At 44.9% G+C, this 26,387-nt stretch overlaps 1 protein-coding gene across 2 annotated transcripts; it reads right to left on the reverse strand.

The window, feature by feature from the left end:
- Positions 1 to 93: 93 nt before the first annotated feature.
- LOC311181912 (acyl-coenzyme A synthetase ACSM1, mitochondrial-like) lies at positions 94 to 26,141 on the reverse strand (the record flags this gene model as incomplete). Of its 2 annotated transcripts, none has more annotated exons than XM_084250383.1 (13): positions 94 to 322; positions 1,769 to 1,888; positions 2,943 to 3,042; positions 4,016 to 4,143; positions 7,222 to 7,323; positions 7,815 to 7,895; positions 8,797 to 8,914; positions 11,904 to 11,983; positions 15,190 to 15,349; positions 17,467 to 17,607; positions 18,343 to 18,550; positions 22,993 to 23,203; positions 25,965 to 26,141. In XM_084250383.1, 13 exons carry the CDS (start codon positions 26,139 to 26,141, stop codon positions 236 to 238), a joined length of 1,713 nt encoding a protein of 570 aa, XP_084106509.1. In that variant the 3' UTR covers positions 94 to 235. The 2 variants fall into 2 exon arrangements, with proteins under 2 accessions (XP_084106509.1, XP_084106508.1); XM_084250382.1 differs by having other exon boundaries at positions 8,797 to 8,920.
- Between the last annotated feature and the right edge of the window lie 246 nt (positions 26,142 to 26,387).

Raw genomic sequence — 26,387 nt, forward strand, 5'->3', positions numbered from 1 at the left:
ACTGACACCGATGCCAGTGCCTTATTCCCTGCGGCCTCGGCCCCGGGCCCTCTGCCATCCCCCAGGACAGGAGGCGTGGAGGCAGGAGCGTGACTGCTGTTTATTCTGGAGAGCTGGGCCTTCTGATGTGCGTCCTAGTCAACTTCAACGCGCCCCTCCTCACCCTCCCCCGGAAGGGAATCTGAGGCAGCCCAGGATCTGGCCGAGGTCAAGGTGGCTTCTCATCTGCTGCAGGTTACTTCTGACCCAGCTCCCTTTTCCGCAGTTCGCTCCTTCGAATCTTGCCAGTGACGGTTTTGGGCAACTCTGGAACAAACTCCACCTGGTTGAGGATAAAGCGAACCCATCATGGCTTTAGCACCATTGGAATTCCCCCAGGCCCCCGCACCCCTCTTCTGCACCTGCACAGCCCCCCAGACAGACTGGCACCACATGGTGGCCTTCATGGTCCCCCCACCAAGCGTGCTGGGGTCTCTTCTGACCCCATGAACTTGGACGCAGCCCTGTGACCCGGCATGATAGTGGGAGTGACGGGGTCACCTCTAACTGAGGAGCTAGGCATTACCGTGACTGGACACCCTCTCTGGTGATCTCTTATAGCACCTGACAAGTCCCTTTATGGTGGCCGCTCCTTATCCTTTTCCCAGGATAGGCTACGCGGAGCAGAGAGCCAAGGTGGACTCTGGCACTGGCAGGGCAGCAGCCTTCCTCATCAGCCACGCGATTGGCCTGTTACCCACAATGGCAGCTAGGTGTTCCCAGTGGGGACACACCCTTTTCTACTCTCTCTGGCCACAGGCACTGAGACTTTGGTGCCAGACACATGTGGGTTTGAATTCCAGCTGTTAGCAGCCGTCATTCAGCCAGTTCAAGTCTCTGAGCCTCAGTTTCTCTGGACAAGAGGATTGTTATACCATCTGAGGCTGTGGAAGGATTGAATGAAATAATAATGTACTTAGAGCCAAAAGCCCAGGGCCTGACACTTAGGAAGTAGTGCTGACTACACAGCAGCTTCATACATATTGCTGCATTGTCAGTATGGTAAATATTCACACAAGGCAGCAAAGTATGATTTAAAAAGAAGGAAATGTTCACTCTTCAGCCTCAGTAAGCTTTCAAATGTTAATGTTAAATGAATAGGATAATATATATTTTTTCATAGCCTGTTTTTCTTAGTAATAATTTTATTACATGCTTTTATGTTAAAAATAAAAGATACAGTTCATCATTTTAAATGACAGGGTAATATCCCATTTTATGAATAAGTTAATCAATTCTCTATTGTTGGACATTGTTGTAGATTGCAAGTGACATTTAAAGCAAATAAAGTAGAATAAAAATACAGAATGCATTGCACACTGTAAGGATAAATATCATTTTGTGAATTTTCTTTGTGTATATATACGTATATGTATAGGTATTTATTTACAAAAAGAATGTGTTTCTTACTGTGAATAGTTTTTAAAAAATTTGGAAGTTGCCAATTTGGATTTCTTTTTCAAACGTTGAAAGATTATAATAAATCTTCTTGGACAACTGGGCATACTTTTTTAGGTTAACCTGCCAGCAATGCATTCATTTGGCTTCTGACACAGTGAACAGTTTCCATCACATTAAGTTGGTTGCACCCCCCACCCACCCGCTAGCTGAACTGTCTCATTTGCAGAGGAAAAATCCTAGTGCGGTTGGCCCCCTAAGCTTCATCCTGCCACCCTGTGGGATTGGGGCTCACTGGGAACAGCTTAGGGTGACCAGACTCCTTGCTCACCTTCCTGGGGTACTTGTATGGGGCCGTCACTGACTTCACGTGCTCCTGCAGCTCCTTGGTCAGCTGGGCCTGGTCATGGGTCATGAACTGCTGGGTCAGGACCACAAATGCCTTCACCACCTGTAGAGCAGAGCAGAGCAGAGCAGAGCAGAGGCACGGGGTGAGTGCCAACTAGTGACAGTTGAACGTTTGTAAAGGACAGGACTGGAAAATTACTTACCCCCCCCTTAATCTCAGTATCCTTCTCTGCAAAATGGAGACAATACAGGTTCATTGCTGATCAGGTTTATAGAAAAGTTTGGCGAGATAATACATATAAATGATGAAGTTAGGGCCTCCCTGGTGGCGCAGGGGGTTGGGCGCAGCACTGTGAAGCTGTCCAAAGCTGTCCGCAGCCTCTTCAGCATAATTTGGATCCCCAGCCAGCCAGGGAGCTACCCACATGGCGCAGCAGACCCATCCTGTCTCGCCTGCTGCTCCCCTCAGCAGTGTATTTCAGTCAGTCTGCCTGTTCTGCTCCCCACTCTGTCTCTGGTGAATCCTCTCACCCCCTGCATCTCTGGTCTGTACCCCAGGTCTTATATGCATTAATAAATAAATCTTTTTAAAAAATTATGAAGTTAGCTTGAACTTGTTATTATGCCTATCGTCACCAATTTTACTACTACTCTGTATACAATTTATGCCTGGAACTTCGTGGACATTTCATAATTGTGGTTAATTTACTACTTTTATATTATTACTCATGATGCCACTTAATTTCGCAGGGCCCGGTGCACAGTAGTGCACACGGACACTTTTTAATCGATGCAGGCTCTGGACAGGCTGCGGGGATTCCCTTTGTGCCTCGTCAGTATTAACGGTGTTATCTGGCAAGTTAGCCAGCCTCTTTATAGCTCGTTTTCCTGTCATTGAAAAGGGTGTAGGGGCAGTCCCAGACCACTAGGCTGTCGTGAAGGATAAATGAGCCCAATAGTAATTCATTAACTATCACCGTCATCATCAGCCCCTTAGATCCCAGAGGCGCCCACAGTGCCCCCTGGTGGCCACAGCGTGCACGTGCACACGCCCACCGCCGCCCCCGCGCTTCCCGGGAGCAGGCTGGGGAGACAGGCCCCGCAGGCTTCCCTGCGCCTGCAGCCCAGCGCCCCCGCAGACGCGGGGGCATCCTCACCTCCCCGCGAGTCGGGTCCGGGCTGCCCACCACAGCTGACTCGGCCACCGCTGGATGCTCCGCCAGGGCGTTCTCCACCTCTGCAGGCCCGATGCGGTACCTGCGGGACCACTGGTTCCGTCTCTGGTTCCGAGCAAGCGCTCAGGGGTGACCCAAGCCCCCCAATCTCATGTTTTAGAGGGTCACATCTTCCCTTGGCACTGAGGGAGTCAGAAATGGCTGTGCAATATGACGCAAGATGGAGACCCGCCTTGCACCCTAGAAAAGCGAGGCTCAGGTGCTCAGGGCGGCTCGCCTCGCACCCAGTGGGTGTGCAACTGGGGGTGGGGTGGGCGAGGACTCGGCTCTAGCAATGCCACTCGCAGGAAACCTCTCCGAAGCCTCAAGTTTTATCTCCAGCATGCAAAATCTGCGTCTTATTCCTCGTCCTACCTGCCCTTGTTTTAGAAATTGAAAATAAAATAAACTTCCCTCCCCTGGAATGTCCCAGGGAACTTGCTACTGGTATGGGCCGTTATTCCTCTGAATCCAGAAGGGTTAGGGACAACGGCCTCGGAGCCAGAGGACCTGGGTTCAAATCCCTGGCTGTCTGCTGCGCTGCCTTTCAAACCGTAGGAGACTCTCTTCACTGCCCAGGGGCTCAGTTTCCTCAGGAGAACGACACGCAGTGACTTGCACAGAGCAGAGAGAGGGGCTTTCCTTACTCAGCTGCCTGAAGGTGACCTGTTACTGTTACTACTTCTGCTGCTCTGTTTGGCTGTGAGTTTACAACCCCACAGAGCAGTGCAAACACAGAATAAGCGCCTCCAGCAAACAGGACCAAAGTCAGGCCTCCCTTCCCAGATCAGCTTTAAATTGCAAGATGTCTTATTATGATTTGCCTGCAGGACCTTCTTGAGCTTCATATTGCTTGATTCTTCTGGGTGAGGGATTTGGGGGAGGTGCACAGACGCCCCAGGCCAGGACCCCAGACGAGGCCTTGCTGGGAATGAGGCTGAGGGTGGTTACCAGGCATGGGGGAATGTCAGGGCATGCGAGGGTGTAGCTCTGGGCTTGGGGTCAGCAGCACCTACCCGGAGGCATTAATGACATCATCAGACCTCCCCAGGAACCAGAAGTAGCCCTCTTCATCCATGGTCGCTCTGTCCCCAGTGTTGTAAAAGTCCCCACACTCCACCTCGGCTGTCTTGGCTGGGTCGTTCTGCGAAGACAATGGCACCCCTTTGTTGAAGAGGTGAAGAGTCACCAGTTGGGGTTTCTGGATCCTGCTTCTGGCACCTTTTGAAATTTCTCTTAACCAGTCTTCCTTCCTAACCCTAACCCTAACCTTTTGAAATCTCTCTGAACCTGTCTTCCTTGCACTGCCCGCTCAGTGGACAGGGTTAAGATGGCTCAAGAACAACGAACAAAATCATAACTCATTTTGTTTGGCACCCCGACAGGGCAAAATCTCGAGTAGAACATAAACTCTGTTTATCTTACTCGCTGTCAGCAGCTCAGTTACACAGAGCGTCTGGTGGTTGGGTGGTTGCCATAAACACGCCCAGTGAATTTTCTTCCCCAAATACCACCTCAGGTGATCCTCACAGAAAGTCTGTAAGGCTGGTATTTTTCAATTCAACTTTTTATGTTAAGATAATTGTAGATTTGCATGCAATTAAAATAATGCAGAGATCCATGTATCCTTCACTCAGTTTCCCCCAGCAGGGGCAGCTTATAAGACTACAGTTCAGTATCACAACCCGGTTATTAACATTGATAACATTTTTTTACTTCCTCTGTGTGTGTTGTGTGTGTTGTGTATGTGTGAGAGAGACAGACAGACAGACAGACAGAGAAGTTAGCACACTGCGCTGTAGCACGTGTGTAGGGCAGAGGACCCACAATCAAGACACAGAACAGTCCCATCATGCCAAGACTCTCCTGTTGCTCCTTTGTACCCACAGCCACATTCCTCAATCCCCTCCCCACCCCCACCCTAAGCCCTTGGCAATGATTAATCCATTATCCATTTAATAATATTGTCATTTAAGGATGTTATATAAATGGAATCTTATACTATGTAACCTTTGGGGACTGGAGATTGTCCAGGCCTCTGTGGTCATCAACACTTGGATCTATTCGTTAGTGAACATTATTTCATGCTCTGGATGAAGCCTTGTTTGTTTAATCATTCACCCGTTGATGGGCAGCTGGGTTGTCTCCAGTTTTTAGCTATTATGAGCAAAACGATTGAACATTTGTGTACAGGTTTTATGTGACACTGGCGTTTTATAATCCATTTCACAGAAGAGGAAGCTAATGCTCCAAGGAGCGCAATAAGTTGTTCAAGGTCACTCTGCGCGTCACAGGGGTGGCATTTGAAATTACTTCTTGCTCAAAAACCCATGCTCTTGACAATCTATTAGGACCTTCCCTCGTGAAGAATGTGAAATGATGTGAGCAGTTTCCAGAAAAAATAACTTTTAGAAACATCAAATCATATCTCTTTTTGGATTTCCTGACAATTGTTTTGATTGTGCCAAGGAGACTATTTGACTCTGACATGTACTTGAAAGCTCTGGAACTGCCACGAGGAAGTTAAGTTTCAAGAGCAGACCTTTTAGTGAGAACGGGATTTAGCCACAGTTTAAGGAATTCGTTTTGTTTGCATTATAATTATAATCGCCTCCTATTTTGGCAAGTGACACTGGTTTTCAGCTGTGATACTAGATCAACTGTTTAAAAAACAAGTGTTTTAAGGTCAAAGAATAAGTCGATTTCGAGAGAAAAATTCAGCAACCACAGAGCAGCGCATGGATATAGCAAAACCATGGATGTGGACTGGAATGACTAAAATTTTGGAAACTGTGTTCAGAGCTCAGCCAAGATCCACCCCAGGCGGGGACCCCTTGAGCTGTTGCCAACTCTGTGAGTTGGGTTTGAATGCCAAGGGCCTGACACACCCTGGGGTGAGATTTCCCTGAAGGGAACAGACTTTCTTGATGCCAGTCGTCAAGGTCAGAGGCTGGGACCTGGAAGATGGGCCTCACATTTCCTGGGAAGGAAATCTTGTGCGTCGGGCTCTGGATTTCTCAACTCTCAGGGCTAGAGAACAGCCCCTGAAGCTCAGGGAACAGCATCACAGAAAGGCCTCCACAGAGGCTCAGAAAGTCCACAAAAGCATTCAAGTGAGTTCTCAGCCTTGAGCTTTTAAAACATGCTGCTGGGGAGGATGGCCCTCTAAGGTCTTGTTCCCCCAACAGAAACATAAAACCCCCCAGCAATTGTCGGAACTGATCTTGGAGGAGCGCTGGAATAGAGTCAAAGGTTCACCACCACCCGCCAAATACCCAGACATACAAGCGACCAATAAGAACATGAAAATCTGAGATCGACTTCAGGGTCTGTCCACGCTTCCCTGGTCCATCTTAAAAAGAGCTGAGAATTTCTCTGAGTGGCTTCTACCGACCTGGGCTCGCTTAAGTTGTTCTGATCAAGAGTTTCAGCAGGTCACCTTAGAGCCAATCCCTAGATTTCTCATTTGGGATTTGGAGCCCCAAACAAATCCATTTAAATTCTAGACCAGGGGCCTCCCTGGTGGCACAAGGGGTTAAGCACAGCACTATGAAGCTATCAGCAGCCACTGTGGCCTGAGTTCAATCCCTGGCCAGGGAGCTACCCACATGGCGCAGCAGACCTCTCTTGTCTCACCTGTTGCTCCCCTCAACAGAGTGTTTCAGTCAATCCGCCTGTTCTGCTCCCCACTCTGTCTGTGGTGAATCCTCTGGCCTACACACCCAGCTCTTAAATGCATAAATAAATAAATCTTTTTCAAAAAAAAATCCTAGACCAGCCAATCATTAGATAAATAAGGTTTCCAATCTGCAGTTCCTTCTTCTGTGAAGTGTGGACAGTGGTGCCCCTTGGGGCTCAACTTGCTTAATAAATTTGTTTGCTCCCTGTTGGTGAGTGGGAGGCTAATAGCTGAACCCAGACCGAGTCTGCGTTCTCAGCCACAGGAGGTGTTAGAACCCAGGCCTGGTGGCCCTGAAGCCAGGCTTCTTTCTACCCCGTCCTGTCCTGCTAGAGGGCGGGACAGCATGAGACGCAGGGGCACAGGATGGGCTTTGAGGTTAACGGGAACAGACTCACTGATTGAGCTGGAGTGAATGAAGATCTGAAGTCTCAGAAAGCAGAGTGATCACTCCCTTGTCACCTACACAGCTCCTGGGGGGCCCTTGGGGCCTGAAGGGGAGAATGGGGTGATGGGGCAGCTGGGAAGACAGGGCGGCCTTACCTCGTAGCACATGAAGAGGCCTATGGGCTTGATGGGCTTCACTCTGATGCCAATGTTCCCTTCAGTGTTGGGGGGCAGGACGTTGCCTTTGCTGTCAATGATCTGGAGCAAGTGGCCTGTGAATCCCCCCAGCAGCGTAACCCCAAGTCCCGCCCCACCCCAGCTTATTCTGTGACGCTAGCGGGGGTAACGAGGGCCGGGGCTGTGGTGGAGAAACCCTGCCAGAAATGGAATCAGATGATCAGAAGTCTTTGAAAGCCACAAGGGCCGAAGCCCGAGCCAAGAGTCTCTCTGTCTCATGGACAGACAGACAGACACCGCAAATGTGTCTTCGAGCTAAAAAAAAAATCAGCAAAAACTAAAAGCTGGTAGAGGAAGCCACGCACACCACGCGGAGGACGCCTCTCCACCCCTTGTGCCCGAGGCTTGTGAGCCGCCCTCCTGCCCGTGGCCGGGCGGCAAAACCTCCTGGGAAATCAGAGGTCAAATAGCAGGAGGGGCGGAAGGCTGGGGGGCAGGGGCACCGGCCCTCACGCCACAGTCCGAGTCCAGCCGAGCCCTAGCCAGACCTGCCGGCACCCCGGGGGCCAGACCTGGACATCGTAGGGCGGGGAGGCCTTCCCCATGGAGCCGGGCTTGGGCTTCACATCCCGGAGATTACCACAGCACAGTGCCTGTCCACAAGAGAAAGAGGGTTGGAGGTGCCCACGCGGCCCAGGCTGGTGACAGAACAGCCAGAATCACAGGGTGGCCCTGCTGTGTCTGATGCGGTGCCCCCGGGGCAGCCAGGAGGCCTGGATTCTAGGCTCGCTCCCCAGTGGACCTACGTGGCACCCCACCTGGACCGGGCCTGTGCTAGGTGTGGGGTTACAGGGGCCAGTGGGGTACCTGGGGCTGTGGGCATGTCACTTGGGGTGTGGGGTACCCACTGTGTGCCAGGCTTGTGTCCACTTGCCAGGGGAAGCCGCGAGTCCACTTCATAAACATTTACCTGGGACTGTTGAGCAGTGATGGGCTGCGGCGCGGTGGTGCTCTTTGGGGTCACATTCTGTGGTGTGTGTGTGTGTGTGTGTGTGTGTGTGTGAGAGGGGGTGGGGGGAGTGTGTGGTGTGTACAGAACATCTCTGTTCCCTATTTACTCCTGGTGGTGTCCCACAATCCAACTTGCATGCTGTCTTCATAAACACCCAGAAATGAACTTTTGAGGTCCGCTCCAGCCTGCCGCTTGGGCCGCTGCCTTTGGAAGGGGTGTCTCGGGGCTTGCAGGTACCGGAGAGTGAGCGCCTCCTCGTCCTGCTGCCCCTGATGATCACAGGGCGGCGGTGCATCACCACCTCAACCCCCTTTTAAAGTGTGTCCAAAATGGTCTCTTGATTAGGCAACAAGCTGTGAATTGCCATGCTGCAAACTGACGTGGGACATAATTAGCCTAGAATTCTGGAGCCTCCCAGCAGCTCCCAGCAGCACCTTGCACCCAGCGGGGCTTCTGAGCTCCCTGGTGTCCTGGCTCAGAGGCTCCATCGGGCTCGGTCACCCAGCCCGTACTGACTGGCCCAGAAAGGACCACCCACCTACCGTTTCTGACTGTCCATAGACCTCGTGGATCAGGATGCCTGTCCGCTGTCGCCACTGTTCTTGCTCCTCGGGCAGCAGCGGCTCCCCTCCAGTACTGCAGTGCTCCAGGCAGGGGAACCTGAGGCTTAGGGGACACGGGTTGCTGACAGCTTCAGGTCAGAGGGCCTGGGCACCCTACCCCGGCCAAGCCTCTCTGCGTGTGACCTGCACCATTTACACTGCTTCACTTTCTTGCCTTCTGGGCATTTTACTGATGCCAAGGCCAAGTGGAAGTCTCCCACGTCCTGTCACCTCCTGTGAGCTGGTCACAAGTGGGTGGTGGTGGTGAGGCTAATGGGTTCACAGAAGCTTTGGATGTTAAAAAGGTGGAAATGTGTTTATTGGTACTCCTCTTAGGGAAGCGTTCAATGTGGCTAAGAGGGGTGTTCTTATCAATCATAGAGGGGTGAGACTTAACCCCCAAGTGAACGGCACTGCCTTCTGTGAAGAGTGGAGTTATGTGAACCGAGGGTTTTTATCTTTCCAACTGGAGGAAATAAATTAAGGGTTGGAAATAAATTGCTCAGGACATGCAGCAATAATGGGCCGAGTGTAGGGAAGGAAAGGAAAAGGGTGAATGGTAACAGCCTTAGAGAGAGAAGGAATTGCAGAGAAAATAGAAAAATCTGATGCGAACATTTCTAGTAGTTAGATAGGTACAGCCTACAAGTTCTCTCCTCCAATTTTCCCCTGCAGTTTTCCATAAATAATACAAAAACAATCATAAAAATAATGATGGATTTCCTGATGGAAATGGGGAAAGTGACTAAGGTGTGGGTAGCAGCTGGAGTGGGCTGGGTTCTCCCTCCTGGCACCTGCAGAGAGGAGTGAGGGACAGGACGGTGGTTGTCGTGGGGGAAGTCTTCCTCATTCTTCTGCAGCTTTAGCTAAAGGAGATCAGGTGGGTGGAGTTTCCCATGTAGTCATTAATTACACTCTGGTTGGATTTTACTGGGTTTGGACAAAGTCATCATCCGGAATGCTAAGCTTTGACATCTAGAAGGAAACAGGATCCAGCCAGATTGGGGCTTCAGGGATAAAATTATGCTCTATTTCAGAATAAGCTTCATAAGGGCAGTCATTGAACTCCTTGATATTTTAACTCTGAAACGTGTTAGTTTTGATTTTTGAAGGCACTCTTTCCAATTTACGATCTCTAAATGATACATAAGTGCCCACAAATTTCAAAGAGCATATTTCAAGTTAGCTAAAATTATGCACAAATATGGAGGGATGCAAATATAAAACCATAGCAACAGTACACGTCCATCAGATTGACAAAAATGAAAAGCTCTGACAAATACTGTCAAGGAGGTGGAACAATGGGAATTCTCTTATTCTGCTGGTGGAAATACAAAGTGGTTCAAGACTCTGAAAACCAGGGAGATAGTATGCAATGTCAATGTGACCTAGAAATTCCTCTTCTAGAAAAACTCTACAGAAGTACATGCTGATAGGCACTAGGGTACAAGTGCAAAAATTCAAGGCAGTATAAAATGAAATCTACCCAAATGCCCATTAATGATAGAACTGATAAAAATGTGTACCTTGATAAAGTGAAATATTATACAGCGATGAAAATGTAACCACAGCAATATTAAACAACATGAACCCATCTTAGAAACATAATGTTGAAGAAAAAGAAGCCATGTATTACAGAATAATATGTGGTTACATACATCAAGTTCCAACACAAGTAAAATAGAATCATGAGTATTAGGAATATTTCCTTCAGAGGAAAACTCTCAAGGAAAGGAAGGAATTGGACTTAAAAGTCAAGACCATGGATTCCTTTAGGAAGTGAGAGATATCTGGGGTGTTGGCCATGTTCCATTTCTGTGATTTCGTGAATGATTACAAAGGCGTTATGTTTTCAACAACTCACTCATCTGTAAATTTATGTCATCAATTTTTCTTTATGTTTATTGTTTCAAAATAAAAATATTTACAAAGATTAAAACCCACAGTGTACCAACACTAATGATAAAGGACTGATCACAAAAATCTACAAAGAGCTGATGAGACTCAACAAAAACAAAGAAATAATCCAGTCAAAAAATGGGCAGAAGAGCTAAAAAGAAACTTCTCTGAAGAGGAAATGCAAATGGCCAACAGGCATATGAAAAAATGTTCAACATCACTTGCAATCAGGGAAAGGCAAATCAAAACTACCATGAGATACCATCTTACACCAGTGAGAATGGCACATATTAAAAAAACTAGCAACAACAAATGTTGGCAAGGATGTGGAGAAAAGGAACTCGCCTGCACTGCTGGTGGGAGTGCAAACTGGTCCAACCACTATGGAAAGCTGTCTGGAGTTTCCTCAGACTACTAAAGATAGAGCTCCCATATGATCCAGCAATTCCACTCCTAGGTGTTTACCCAAAGGACACAGAAACATCAATTCCAAAGAGCACCTGCACCCCTATGTTTATAGCAGCACTGTTTACAATAGCTAAGCTTTGGAAACAACCCAAATGCCCAAAAATAGATGACTGGATCAAGAAGATGTGGTCCATATATACCATGGAATATTACTCGGCATTCAAAAAAGATAAACACATGCAATTTGCAGCAACATGGATGGAGCTGGAAGGGATCCTGCTCAGCGAAATAAACCAGAAAGACAAAGAAAAATACCAGATCATCTCACTCATAGCAGGAATCTAGAAAACCTAAATAAGGGACCAGGAAAAAGAATAACTATAAGAAAGAAAAAATCAAAATCAACAAACATCTATGAACCAGAGACACACTATGGGGGATGGGGGGCGGGGAAAGGAGGGATTGCGGTCAAAATAAGGGGGTTGCAATTGTATGGGGAATATAAAAATAAAAACAAACCCACAGTGCAAAACTAAGGATGCTTTTTTACTCGTATCTCTGATTCCGCTTAATGAAATAATTAGTCTGGATGATAATTATCACCATCAACACTTCACACACATGTACAAGCACACACCTAAAAAAACCCACACTTAGAAAATATTAGATCACAATGCATCAGATTCCTTAATATCTTCCTCCTAGAAATCTGTTACCAGCCACAGCTACTTGTACCATACCTGGGAAAGTTCTTCTGCAGAATCATCCGGTACACCCCTGGCGCAGCAATGCACTGGGTGATGGGATATTTGAAGAATGTCTAGATAGAAAGTGAAAAGTTTTATTTTTAGGTTAAGACTAAAATTATTAGCTGATGATTAGCATTTTCGTTCTGATCTCTTCTCTAGGAGAGCCCACTTATTTATTTGTTGTGTCATGAGTTTTGTACGTAGCTTGCCTTGGGTACTGCGGAGGGAGGTCAGAAGCGTAAGATGAAGTCCCAGCTCTTGTGCAGAATAGGTGCTAACTGAGGACATAAAACAGGACTCACATGATAAGGCAGACATTGGTAAATGTCACAAGTGAGATTTGAAGATAGTTCTGGAAGTTCCTTGTGAATAGATGACACAGGGGCTCAGTGCACCAGGTGGCATTTGTTGGAGGCATTCAACACATGAATGCAGTGTGTCTAGGCAGAGCAGTGGGGAAGGTCCTTGAAGACAGAGGACAGCAGGAGCCAAGTCTCAGGAGCAGAAGAAACCCAGTAAGGATGTAATAAGAAACAAAAAATATCATTTATTTAGATATACAGAAGAATAAGAGGCACATTTAGGAAAACTGGGGTTAGGAGAAGCCAGATTATTTAGGGTCTAATTCATCATTATTTAGTTAGAGATGGGGATCTTTCAGAGTTCCGGATCAGGGTAGAGGTGAGAGCAGGGACTTGAAAGGGAAGCAAAGGTGAGTGTTGGTGTCTGCCTGACCTGAATTCAAATCTTATCACATCATTTCTCTGCAGCTCTGTTTCCTCCTTTGTAAAGTGGGAACATCTATATTTTCCACATAAAACCACCATGTGGTGTAATGGACACTTTGGAGAAAGCGACCTCTACTCTTGGTCCCTCTTTCTGAGCCCAGCCTGCATTTCTTCTCCCTCTGCCATAGTTCACAATCACGTCCGTTTGGCAAAATTTAAGTCTACCCTCACCACCCAAGCCCTACCCTATCCCACTCCGTGCAGTCTTGTGCCTGTAATCTTGCCCAGGAGTAGCTCACTGGGCTGGTGACTTGGGTCACTCAGTGTCTAGTCTGCTGGTCATCTGGAAAGGGGGGGCTGCCAACCTGGGAATGCTGAGTCCTCTATGTTGGTCCTGACTGCGTGGAGAAGCACAAGCAGGCTTATACATAGAAAGGAGCAGAGGGGCCTCCCTGGTGGCGCAAGGAGTGAAGTCGCAGCACTATCAAGCTATCCTCAGGCACTGCAAAACACAAGTTCAATCCCCTGGTGGCCAGGGAGCTACCCATGTGGTGCAGCAGACCTCTCCTGTCTCGCCCGCTGCTCCCCTCAGCAGTGTATTTCAGTGGATCCGCTCTGTCTCTGGTGAATCCTCTCACTGGCCCCCCACACCTCTGACCTGCACCCCAGCTCTTGTATGCATAAATAAATAAAATAAATGTTAGAAAAAAAAGAGAAAGGAACAGAAACACAGAGAAAAGCAGAGAGGAAGCTGCCTTGACTCCTGGTGTCTTCCTGGTTCCCGTTCAAGACGCTCATCATGACCAGCCGATCTTCTCTTCTGTATTCTTAACAAACCCCAGTGTCCTCCCTGCCTATATTCCTTTTCCCATTAAGCCACTTCAAAGTGGGTCTCTGCTATGTGCACCCCAGGGAGCATTGCTCACACATAAGGATTAGAGGCAGAGTCTTGTCCACATCCTGTGTTTGACTACGTCCTCACCAAATGTTGGCTCTGGTTGTAATCACCTAAGTTGTACTTTATCCCGTCTCTGTGTTTCCCGGCTTCCCAGGGAGAGTGGCACCAGGAGCAGGGGGCTCTTGCAACAGACTTGGCGAGAAGGGCTGGCTGAGGGGGGTGGGCAGAAAGGAACTGGAAGGTGTGCCAGCTCAGGAACAGTACATTTTTAATTAAACGTTCTTTGTTTTAGTCAACATCTCCTGTCTTCACTAAGAGAGGCTGGAACAATAGATATTTCATTACTGAAATGCACAAAAGTAATAAGTAGAAAATAAAGCACAATCAATAAACTTTAAAATGCTATGGGATTTGGGAGGGGGGGAAATTTGTGGAATACTTTGAAATAATTCAAGCTTAAAACATACGAAGACTTTGGGGGCAGCTGGTGATGGGGGCTGGATTCAGGGTTGCTGGGGGGATTTCACCCGCAGCAGGAGGTAATGATGGAGTAGGGGAGTGGAGTGGAGAGCAGATATCGACCAGGGTGCTGGAGGGACACAAGGGGAATTAGCCTCAAGAGAGAGGCTAGACCCAAGGTACACCTTTGAGAGCCATTGGCTGGAGAATGGAAGCGAAGGAGGCTGCTAAGGAAGGACGTGCAAGATGAGGGCAGACACCTGGAGGACTGTGAGGTCAGCTGGATCAAGTGGCCACAGGGAGGGGAGAAAGTTCATTGGAGAAATCTGATATTAAGGGAGGAAAGAGGGCAGGTCCAATGTGCACTAGGGTAAAGGGAAGCCTTTCAAAGATGGGGAACTTTGGGCATGTTTATTGGCTGAGGGAGCAAAGTCAATAAATGACAGGTAAGAGATTGAAGGGGCAGAGCAAAGTTTTCACAAATTAAAGATTAATGGAGAGGAACTCCTCACAGGAGGGGAAGGAAAGGATCAGCAGGGGTTCAGATTTTGAGGGGGGCAGCTCTGCCTCTGAGAAGGAAGCAAGTGGGGAGGCAAAAAGCAATTTCAGGGGTAGGGACATGCAAGGAAGGAGCCCATTATCACCACAAGACAACAGCCACTGCGGCCACTTACTTGGGGAGTGTGGTCCCGGTGCCAGCTTGTGCCACCTCATCACTATTCCCAACAATTTTGTGAGATAGTAATTATGGAAACACCCATTTCACAGATAAGGAAACTGAGGCTCAGGGTCATAAGTAAACCATTAATAAATGTCCAAAGTGCACTAAGAAACATGATGTGTCATACTCCAACCACACACTGGCACAGCCGGGACCTGGCATCCAGGAGACATGACCTCACTCTGGTTTGCTTCCATTTCTCAAAATGTGTATTCTGGGTTTCGAACCCACACAGTTCAATGCATGGATCTGGGGAATCTAAGCCTCTTCTTCAAGGTTGCCTCTTGATGTGAGTCTTATGCAATGATCGTATTACTCTGTGCTTCACACTTTGAGAAATCCAGGCTGGTGTTAGATTATGCTCATGGGCTCCTTTGCTAAGTCAAATCTTTTCCATGAAGCCCAGTTTTTAATCTTGAAACATGAGTTTCTTCTGGGAGTTTGTGATGGTGGACGGTACTGAATTCTTACCTCTACAATGACTTTGGGCTCAAACTGGGACAGATGGTGAATGAAGAGTGTAGACCCTGCTGTCCATGGTTCAAGCAAGCACCCAAAAACAGCCAGAATCCAGCCTGGGTCTGACAGACACCAGAAGACATCAGACGTCTTCAGCTGCAGTAATCTCCTGCTAACTCCAAAATACAACAGCCTCACTGTGTGCTCCCAGGAGGATGTAATCCAAGGCGGGGGACTCTGGGTTTGGGGTCGCGATCCACCTGCCACTCCATTCATGTGATTTGTGTGGGCTCAAGATCTGTTCCCACCCAGCCCCCCAAAGACTGTAAAACTATAGTTCCTGGTCTTGAGTGACATCAGCTGGTTCGATCATAATGAACCTTTAGACAGGGAACACAGAGTCAACGTCTGTTGTTCTTTCCCTGGATTTGAATCTGATAGAGTCCCAAGTGATGCCAGTGGTCATTTTTGTATAATAAGGGATGAGGCTTTCTCAGGAGATCAAAACCTGAGTATCAGAGCTGATAGATGGAGAGATAAAAACCTAATCCGGAGACTCTCCAGCTATGACTACAGGCAAATCCTGGAGAACTCTGTTTCATGATCCAATAAATTCCCTTAATCAGTGTTTGGCTTCAAGAGGTTTAGATTGGGCCCTCTGTCATTTGGAATGTAGAGAGACAGGGAGAGAGAGAGAACTAATTAATACCTCATATTGGCAAAGGACTGGAAACAATCATAAGCCAAAGGAACATGAAGTGAGTGGAACTTTATTTCTCTACCTTCCTCTTTCTGTTTCCGAGGGATCTCTAGATGCATAACTTCTTGAGAAATCACAATTCTTCACTAGCAGGCTAAGGCTTTGTGGAGATTTTCTTGGTAGGGAGGGTTTTGATGAGACACCCATATATTCTCATCCCTTTTCTGAGGATTATGGCACACCCACCAGAAATTTCTAGCTAGGGCCATCTCTCTAGCTAGTAATTGGACCCAGGCACCTGCTGGGTATCTCTTGTGGGATGTCTCACAGGCACCTCATGCCCAGCAGAGCCTGGTCTCTCTTGCCTCTCTTGGACTCATTCTCCTGTGGACTCTGGATTTCGGTGCCTGTCAACACTGTCTGTGAAACTGCCTAACCCTCAAACCTGGTAGTTAACCTTCTGTCCGACATCTAGCCCAGTGGGTCCTGTCCACCTCTTAAAATATCAAATGTGCTAACACCCTTCTTGTGTCTGGCACTCAGTTAAAGCAACTGCCATCTTGTACCAAAATATTCTAAAACCCTCTAACCGTTGTTTCTAATGACTTTTCCTCCCTATCACCCCACACATCCTCCATCCTGCCTCCAAGGTGATCTTTTCAAAATGCAAATGTGATCAGTCCTCTCTATGCTGAAAACTTTTCAAAATCTCCCGTGTTTTTCTAATCTGTTCCAAATTCTACACCAATGTCCACAAGACACACCTGATCTGGGCTCCACTCATTTCCCATCTCCGGGTCTCTGTCTCTCCCCAGATTCCAACTATTCTCAATCTCTGTATGCTACTTTCCATATCTTTGTTCCTTTGTATTATTTTTGGCTGCCAGGAAAGCCCTCCTCTACTTCCTACCCCCATCATGGAGGACTTGGCTCCACACCCATGATCATCAATGCAGATACCTGTTGTCCACAAAGAGCCTTCTCTGCAAACTTATCTGGTTAACGAATTGCAAACTATGTGGAAATTGGCCTAGCATGAATGTTGCTACTTGGGGGGAGGGGCGTGAAGAAGAGGTTTGGTTTAAAATTGATTAAATGATTAACCCAAGGTTTTGGCCTCTGTGATTTTTTGTGCTAGATTAGTGTAGTGGCTTGCGTGACTTGGTTTCAAGAATCACTTTTTCTAACAGCACGTGATTGGGAAACTCCACATCTGATTTTCCTATGATGGGGGAGAAGAGAGGCTCTATCACTTTGGGTCACTTTGCTAGAACATTTTGTCTTTCCTTCACCAAACCCTGGAATCACTGACAGCAACACAAGAGCTTTGTGTGGCTTGTCTGTGCTTGCTGACTCCACCCACATTTCCTTCACACCCAAAAGTGCCTCTGTCATGCCTCCAGGGTTTCCAGTTTTTACCTCTTAGACCCTTAGCAATATGAACCAAAGAGAGCAGAAAGGAGAAACAGAATGGAGTTGGTTCTATTCAGGTCTCCACACGCACGCGCGCGCACACACACACACGCACACACACACACACTTTGTCCCAGAATGTGGCCCAACCTCTGAGTTAGATTCCTCTTTCCTACCTAGAAGGGAAGGAGGATCGTAAAGCAAATCCATGGCTGTGTTTCGCCATCTTGGGGTAGCCCGTGGTCCCGCTGGTGAAGAAGATGACCATTGGGTCCAAAGTCTTTGACTTAACACAGGTGTGCTCAGGGGATGCTGATCTGAAAATAGGGTTTAGTGCAAAGGAGAGAAGTCACAGCTTTGATTTGCCCATCAAAAGAAACAACATGACATTTGGGGTCATTTTTTCCTCTGATTTTAGAATCTAGCATAAGATGTGACTTTGCTGTAATATTAGCCATGAAATTTCAAGAAAACAAATCCAGCACCATTGATGTGTGATATGAAAGATGCCTGAAGGTTTTCTGAATCAGAACTTTGGAGATAGAAGAGGCCTGTCTTCTGTCCATTACTTCCCTAACATATCCTGCAAGGTATTCCTGAAGGCACCCAGCACCTGGGACACAGAAAGTGTTTGCTCCCCAAACTACCTGTGACTCAGACTCAAGTATCACCTTAAAAAATTCACTTTTTTTCAACTTCTTCACATACTTGTTTTTATATGAAAATAGTACTTCAAATCCCTCATCCAAAGGAAGATACAACACAATAACCCTCTGATTTTTCCACATCTCCTTTGTGCAGTCCAGAGGTGATTATACTTCAGTGAGGGATGCAATTCCATTTTCTTATTTTAAAGATAAAGCAGTCACAGCAAGAGAGGGAATGGAATGAGCCAAGGGTCAGGCGGCAAATCAATGACAGATCTGGGAAGAGGTTTCTGGTGTCAGACCTGGGGAGCTGCCTACCATGACTGTCTGTTTCCAAGAACTTCGGGGTGAATAACTTTCTCTCAACATTTCTCAGAAAGCACATTTATTAGACTAGAAACTCACTTCATCAATGAGCGGAAGTCCAGCCACCCTTCACGGCTATGATCGGACACCAGGATCTTGGTTTTCAGATTGGGGCACTCAGAAGCTATGGAGTCCACCTCAGGGGCAAGGGCTTCTGTGGTCACGATACTCTGGGCTTTAGACACTTGTAGTCGGTAGAGAATGTCCTTGGCCTTCAACTGAGTGGTTCCTGGCATGAAGATGATTCCTGGGAAGGAGAAGGAACTGTTGGTTTGTATTTTTTTCTTTCACAAACATGAGTTTCAAGCCCAACTTATCTGCATAGAAATCCTCTAGCCGCTTTCAGATGTGGTCCACAGACTCACAGCACCAGCTGCACCTGGGACACAGACTCACAGCCCACTGCAAGCTTGCTGAATCAGAATCTGCATTTTAACAAGAGCCCCAAGTGAACCTTCTGCATATTAAATTTTGAAACACTGCTAGAACCTTTTCTATTCTCGATGGACCTATCCAGTAAGCAGGTGGGTCCTATTTTATGCCAGCAGAACAGTGTCTCTGACATCGGAACTGGCTGCCTCCCTGCCCTGCCTCCATCTTTCTCCCTTCACGTCTCTCTCAGACAATTTGTTGTCATCTTGAATCTTTCCCTTCATTCCTCACACCCAAAATTAGTTACACTATCCTTTGAACTTTCCTACATTCTCTTCCATCTTCCAACACCAACATTTAGTCAAAGTCTTTCTGTGCCCCCATTGGATTCTAACCTCTTCCCTGGATGCTGTGTCTTGAACCTTCCTACTACCTATCCTCCATATTATTATTTGCTTAAGTTCCACAAAGTACTAACATTTCTCTCCACATGTCTCCCCTTCACTAATTCTTGTGCCCTCTCTTCGAGAAAACACTGCACGCCCCATCCTGACATTGAAAGGCTGTCCAACCTCCAGCTTTCTCTCCCACAACTTTATTCTCTACTTCCAATTACTCATTCTTCATACAAACTTCTTCTGACTCTAAGCCTTTGCATGTGATATGGCCAGTCTTAGAATTTGCTTTCTTTGCTTCTACATATTTTTAATTCTGCTTACCCTAGGGGGCTCAGCCCATGTCTTAGCTTTCTTATGGATTATCTCTTAGTTCTACAGATGACATAGCTTCTCTATACTCCCTCTGCCATTGCAGTTACTTCTTGATTCCACATGATTTTGATGTCTGCATCAACAATTGTATTGTGAAAGAATGGGAGAGAGGGAGAGTATGTATAAATATACATATAACAAGAGCATAACAGAGTGTTGTGTGAGCATGCATAATAGAAGGACTGGAGTAATAAATCTATGAATCCCATTCTGGCTCTAAGTTATACAGATAAACTGAAAGGGAAGGGAACTCTCCACAGAAGAATGATAACTAATAAATGTAGAGTGAGTGCTAGAAATAGAAAATTCTCATATACAACCACCTTAAAACCATGCCATTCAGTCATGAATCATCAACAAATAACCAAACCATAGGGTAAAAAACTGTTGGGGTGCAAGATATTCACATAGTCTTCTTATATGTTTCAGCACAGATTACTCATTAATTGCAGAGGGGAAAGGTAGATTTACAAAGGTGAATATCACTTTATTAAAGTGATAGAATAATACAACTCATATTGGACCAAACCACCATCATATACTTCCTGGTGGGATGCACTGAGAAAGACAACTCCTACAAAATAACTGTCATGCAGAAACTGCTAGGGGATACTTTCAGATTAAAAGAACTGAGGAGACGTGGCAAGTAAATGCAACATATGATGCTAGTTTGGATTTTTGGGTTTAAGGAAAAAGACTGTCTATAAAGAACATTATTGAGGCAATTGAGGAATTTGGCTATGGCTGCATTCAGGCATCTACATTGTATCAATATTGGACTTCTTGTGTGATAACCCTATCATAGTTAGGTGAAGGGAATGTCCTGGATCTTAGATGCATGCTCCAATGTTTATGGATGTTGAGCTGTAATTTATAGGTATTACAATGTCTACAACAAATTCCTAGAGGGTGGCCCTTGGAGAAGCAAGCCAGAGGCCAGACAGACAGTCTATTTGGACAGACAGTCACCCATATAGGAGTAGGATTGATTATTCCTTGGACAGTAGGGCCTAGTGCAGATTTAAACATGGCTCACACTGAAGATATTCATGATATATTGAACAGGAGGTAGATGGAAAAAGGAAGCTGTGGGTTGTGGTCTGAAGTAGGGAACATTGGTAGTGAGGCTGTCAATTCAACCAGAATTCTTGGGCAGGGAGCAGTGGAGGTTGCATGGAGGCATACGCCCATGAAAAAGGGGAAACATTGTGGAAGAGCTGGGGTACACCATATAGGATGGGTCCCCAACAAAGATAATATCAGAGCAGGTTTTCTAATCTGCACTCCTCCTTCCTGCCCTCTGGGACTGGTACTTACTTTGGGAAGCACACAGAAAACACAGGGACTATAGAGTCTCTCATTCGAAACCCTAGAGATGAAGGATATTGGAGGTACCACAAATATGAGCCAGTTCCACCCTGACTCATCCATATCAACATCTGGATCTCTCCAAGTTTCTCCCCACCCTACTGACTCAACAGCTACAAAAAAAATCTTAGTACATATAGAATCCAGCAAAGACTTAAATAACCCCCGTATCTAAAGATATTAAAACAATGATAACAGAGGGAAACTTCAAGTAAAAAATGGGCAGACAGAACAACATAACACATTCAAGTATGAGACATTGAGAGTATGATATCACAAAGTGAGAACATTTCTCCAGAATTCAAACATGAAAAGATAGAAGATTCTATCTCCCTACTAGATAGAGCTTATTTAATAAACTGCTTTAATAAACTCAGAGATAGAAAAATCAGAAAAGCAAGCCAAAGAAATACAAGATAACTCAGAAAAAAACAAGTCAAAGAAATATAAGGAAAAAAAGTTAATCAAAGAGACACAACAAAGCTCACAAAAACAAATTAATGAGCTCAGAAATAAAATCTATGAACAGAAGGTAGAAATCAAAGTTTTAACAGGAAAATAACAGAAATCCAGGAGGTAAAGAGTTCAATAAATGAGAGAAAGTACTCTACAGAAAGCTATGAAAGTAGAATAGATCAAATGGAGGATCAAATCAGTGATCTTAAAAATAGTAACGGCCTAATGGCACAAGTGGAAAAAGACAAAGAATATGTTAAAAAAAAAGGAGGAGGCAATTTGAGAAATATCTGACACCATCAAGAAAGCCAATATAAGAATAATGGGTACCCCAGAAGAGGAAGAGAGAGAGGAGAATAGAGAACCTATTGAAAAAAATGAAAGAGGAAAACTATCCAGACCTGGGGAAGGAATTAAATATACCAGTCCAAGAAGCTGAAAAACACCTAAGTGCAATGACACCTATACCAAGACTCACAGTAATGAAACTAGCAAGAATTAACAGAGGCAGTAAGACTATTGAAGGTATGGGGGGAAAAACAAGTAACATATAAATGTAGTCCCATCAAGTTTACATCAGACTTCTCAGCAGAAACTATAAAGGCAAGGAGAGAATGGAATGATGTACTCAAAGATACTCAAAGATAAAAACTGCCAGCCAAGATTGCAAGACTCTCTTTCAAATACAAGGGGAAAATAAAGACCTCAAATAAAAGTTGAAGGAATTTGCAAACACTAGATATTCCCCTACAATAAATGTTGACAAGAACACTCCTTGTCAAAATCCTTTGATCAAAATCAAAGTAAAATAACCCACAGATATTAGATAAGAAAATAAATACACAGAGCAAGGAAAGTAAGGCAAAACACTCCTATGTTCATTGCAGCACTATTTACAGTAGCCAAGCTATGAAAACCATCTAAGTCCCCAACAAAAGAGCATTGATTAAGAAAATGTGCTATATATATACACACATGATGAAATACTACTTAACTATTAAAAGAAAAGATGAATTCTTGCCATTTGGAACAACATGGTTGGAACTGGAGAGGCTTATGCTAAATAAGTCAGATAGAAAAAAAACAAGTACTAGCTGATTTCACTCAGATGTGGATATAGAGAAACAAAACAAAGGACCTGACAAAACCAAACCAAAACAAAGACCAGAATTATGAGTGCAGAACTGAGGCTACTAGAGAGGGAAGGTGGAGGTTGGAACAAATGAAGGAGGAGGCCCAATGGCTTATGGTAAAGGCCCAGGTCCTGAAGAGATACAGTGTTGTAAATCAATGCTATCTCAATAATAAATAAATATAAATAAATAAACAGAATGGGGTGATAGTACCTACCTCAAATGTTCTTATGGATTTGAAGGTTCTTATCTGCAGGTTCCTATCAAGTATTCAATAAAAAATAGCTTTATATATATGTACATGTACACTTATATATAATTTGAGTCCAATAAAGGGAAAGATTGTATAGGAGAAAGAAGTTTAGGCAAGAGAAAACACCTAATGCTTAAAATTTAATATTTTAAAAAAAAGAAATTAAAAAAAAATAAAATAAAATACTACTAACATTTAAAAATAAAAAAAAAATAAATTGAGTTTAAGTATGGTAAAAAAAAAAAAAGAAAAAAAAAAAAGAAAACACCTAATGCTTCAGGACAAATTAGTGCTAGGCCACCTCTGAGGGTTACCAGGATCTGTTTGAGTCACTGACCTGATCGGATGCAGCCTAGGCTCACCAACCACCACTCAGGCACCCGAGGCAGTATCAAGGCTAGGCGGTCTCCGCGTTGCAGGCCACAGTTCTGTGTCAACATGTTGGCTGTACGGCAGCTTAAGTCTGTTATCTCTCTGAAACTCCATTTCACTTCATCTCCTTGGTTATTCACCCACCATAGGGCTGGGTTTGGACCTCTCTTGCCCTCCTGTTGAAGATTATACACCATATATTATTTCTTGTTTCAAAGGAAAAGGGCACTTTTTTTTTTTTTTGCAAATGCTCTGCCAAGTCATATTTTGTTGTAAGCACAGGTCAAAGACTGAGACCTTATTTTAAAGTATATGTAGAGAAAAGAGAATTTGGAGGATGGGTGTGATTTAGTCAAGTTCTTCTGACCTACTGTAGTCACCTCCTCTCAAGTCACATGAAATCATGAACAGACTTCATGTAACCTACGGAAGACTTAAAATTCATTCTCCCATGTGTCTCTCTTAGTTCCATTTAGACAGTAGGTTTCTTTCTGAGGATATGCCTCAGTTTTTTCATCTCTGAGATGGGAACAATAATACTGCTTAGAAGGAGTCAAAGTTCACTAAATTATTTAGTAACTTAATAGTCAAGTATATATGACAGTGCCTGGCACATAGTAAGTGCTCAATAAAATTACCATTACTGTTACAAAAAAAAAGCAGGCTAATTTAATTCTTGAACATCTGGGAGAATTTGTATTTTAAATTAAGCTAACTCTAGAGATGAAATCAGTAAGAAGGCAGACCAAGAAACTCTAGGTTTTCATTCCCTCACAAAAGAGCAAATAAATAAGAACAGACTAATTAAATATCTTTGTGGGAGTTCAAAAAATAGCCAAGTACCCACAGCAATCTACAAGTGTCAAAACAATAAAAATCCATACTCAAAATTATAAGAAATTTTGTGGTGTATTTGCTCATTCTTATCTCCTCTCTTCTGGTGTGGTGCAGCATGGTCAGGAAGAAGCCACCCAATTTCTGGCTCCTGCTCCACTTGGGATAAAAAGAAAGGGTGGACATTATTAGCAATGTTCTGGGTTGTGTGAGGGCTGCTTTGAGGGCTTCTGGTCTCACATGACTTGAAGCTCAGATGGGAATAGAAGTGTAGTTTAAATACACATTGAATATTTGTCTCTGAAAGTAGTGCTGTACGTTAGGTACTTGCTAAGTCTCAGCTGAATGAATGAATGCCATATCAAAGAAGTAGAAAAAATGAATGTGGGCATAATATGACCTTTTATGAACAGGTTTAGGAGGTGGCTCCAGGAATCAATTCAAGTTGAATGTAATATCTTAGCAGCCTAGAGTAAAAAAAGATTTGATTTTCAAGGCCACTTAGAGTTCTACACTGGTGACCTGAATGAGAGACTGTATTCTTCCCCTTGGTTTATGTTGTTTGACTGACAAAGCACTTTCTTTTGTTTTATAATGGATTCTTTGCCAACTAAATAAAGGCAAACGATTTCACATAAAATTTCACATTTCACAAGTAAAATGCGTTAAAATGTGGATCAAAATAAATTCGGTTACCCTGATGATTTGAGTTGTGTTTTGATTAAGCCATGGATCAGTTTCCAGGTGATGCTTAAGTCATAAGATGAGGACCAGGAGCCAGAGTGGACAGCAGTGCCTGCCTGCTGGAGAGTCTTTCAAAGCAGCAACTTCAAGGTTCACAGTTCTTGTAAAGCAGGTTTCTAATTTAACTTATTCCACTAAAAAAAAGTCTGTAGCCTGGAGACAGCTATTTTATCATCATCAGATTGTGACAGGGTTAAATAATGCGTTATATATTCAGACGGTCTGGAACCAAATCCTGCTTATTCATTTATTAGTTATGTAATTTCTGAGAATATTTAAACCCTTAGAACTTTGGTTTTCTCATCTGGAAATGGGGATAATAAAAGTGCCCATCTAATCAAAGTATTAAATGCAAATTGTTTGATCTGGCATTAAAAACATGCTCTCTATAATACAGGCATTTCCCCCCCACCCCCCTTTGGAGTTATTATAGAAATTCAGAGAAAGGAAAAAGAAGGAAGTAGGAAGGGGACTCCCACAAAAGGTAAAAGGTGTGTACACACACACACACACACACACACACGTCTTAGATATTAGTACATGAATGCATCTTCCTGGGAATTTAATAATTATTTAACTCATCGACTCCATCTAAGGTGAATGCTCTTTTATGTACAAAGACAATGCTGGATGAATTTTTACACTACTGACATCACTAGTGGAGACTTAGTTACAGGAACACCACCCAATGTCTACTGAAATTCCTGGTGTCACTACCTTACCTTTCTTGGGAAAAAACAAAACCAAAACAAATCAAGCCCTTAGGATTTTCTGCAGAGATAAGTAACCTCCAGAGACCACAGGAACTGATCTTTTGGATATGCCTTAAAACCCCCACTGACAGGGGAGATTGCAGTTGGATTCACCACTCTCATAGGAGGATGGATGACATAACTTAGCTATATATGTCAGACACTCAGGTATGCAATCTGGTAGTTTGTTCCCTTCCTCTCGAACGTAACCTGAAGTCAAGCCCAAGTTTGATGAGATGAATTCCAGTTAGACTTACCATTCAACTTGCTGAGCTTGTGATTAGAACTTTTGCACTTGGTCACAATTATGGAGTAACTGACTGTGTACCAGTCACTTTCACTTGCTGTCTTGTTTTTCAAATGAGATTATCTCTGTTTCACAGATGGCACCATCAACTCTCAGAGACGTGGTGAAATGGCTAGGTTGAGAATTGAAGCCCCAGACATCAACTCCCTCCCTGACACTAGTAAGCTGAGGCAGAAGCTGCCCTTGGTTTCTTGCCTCCCCGGGCTGCTAGGAACAAGATAAGACCAGTGAGGCTCATTCCTTTTCTCACCACCCTGTCTCCCCACTCCCATCCCAGCCCCACTCAGGAGGCCTTCTCACCATCTCCATTTGAGTCCAGTAGTCCACTATATCATTTGCAAAGTTAAATTCCTTGGGTCTATCATAATCATTCCATCTTGGGGCTCCGACTTCTGATAAAGACTGGCAGCGCATGTATTGAGTATAAAAGCCATGGAAGGATTTGTGGATGCCCCGGAACCTCGTCAGCCACTGCATGGTGGGGCAGTCCTCAGGATTCTCAGATCTCCACCTGTCATGGGAAGACGTGGCTTATAGACTGATCATGTATTTCCTCCACAAAATGAAGGCACATTCCCAGTTAATTGCTATGGTTATAGCTTTGTTTCAGCTCACTGGAGCTTGGAAGGCATAATTGATTTAGGTGGGAATATCTTCTCCTGGGATCTTCAAAACCACAAGGCAAAAAAATCATGGGGAGGGTCTGTCACTAGTAGACAAGGT

Source organism: Talpa europaea, assembly GCF_964194135.1.
Source record: "Talpa europaea genome assembly, chromosome: 12".
NCBI lineage: Eukaryota > Metazoa > Chordata > Mammalia > Eulipotyphla > Talpidae > Talpa > Talpa europaea.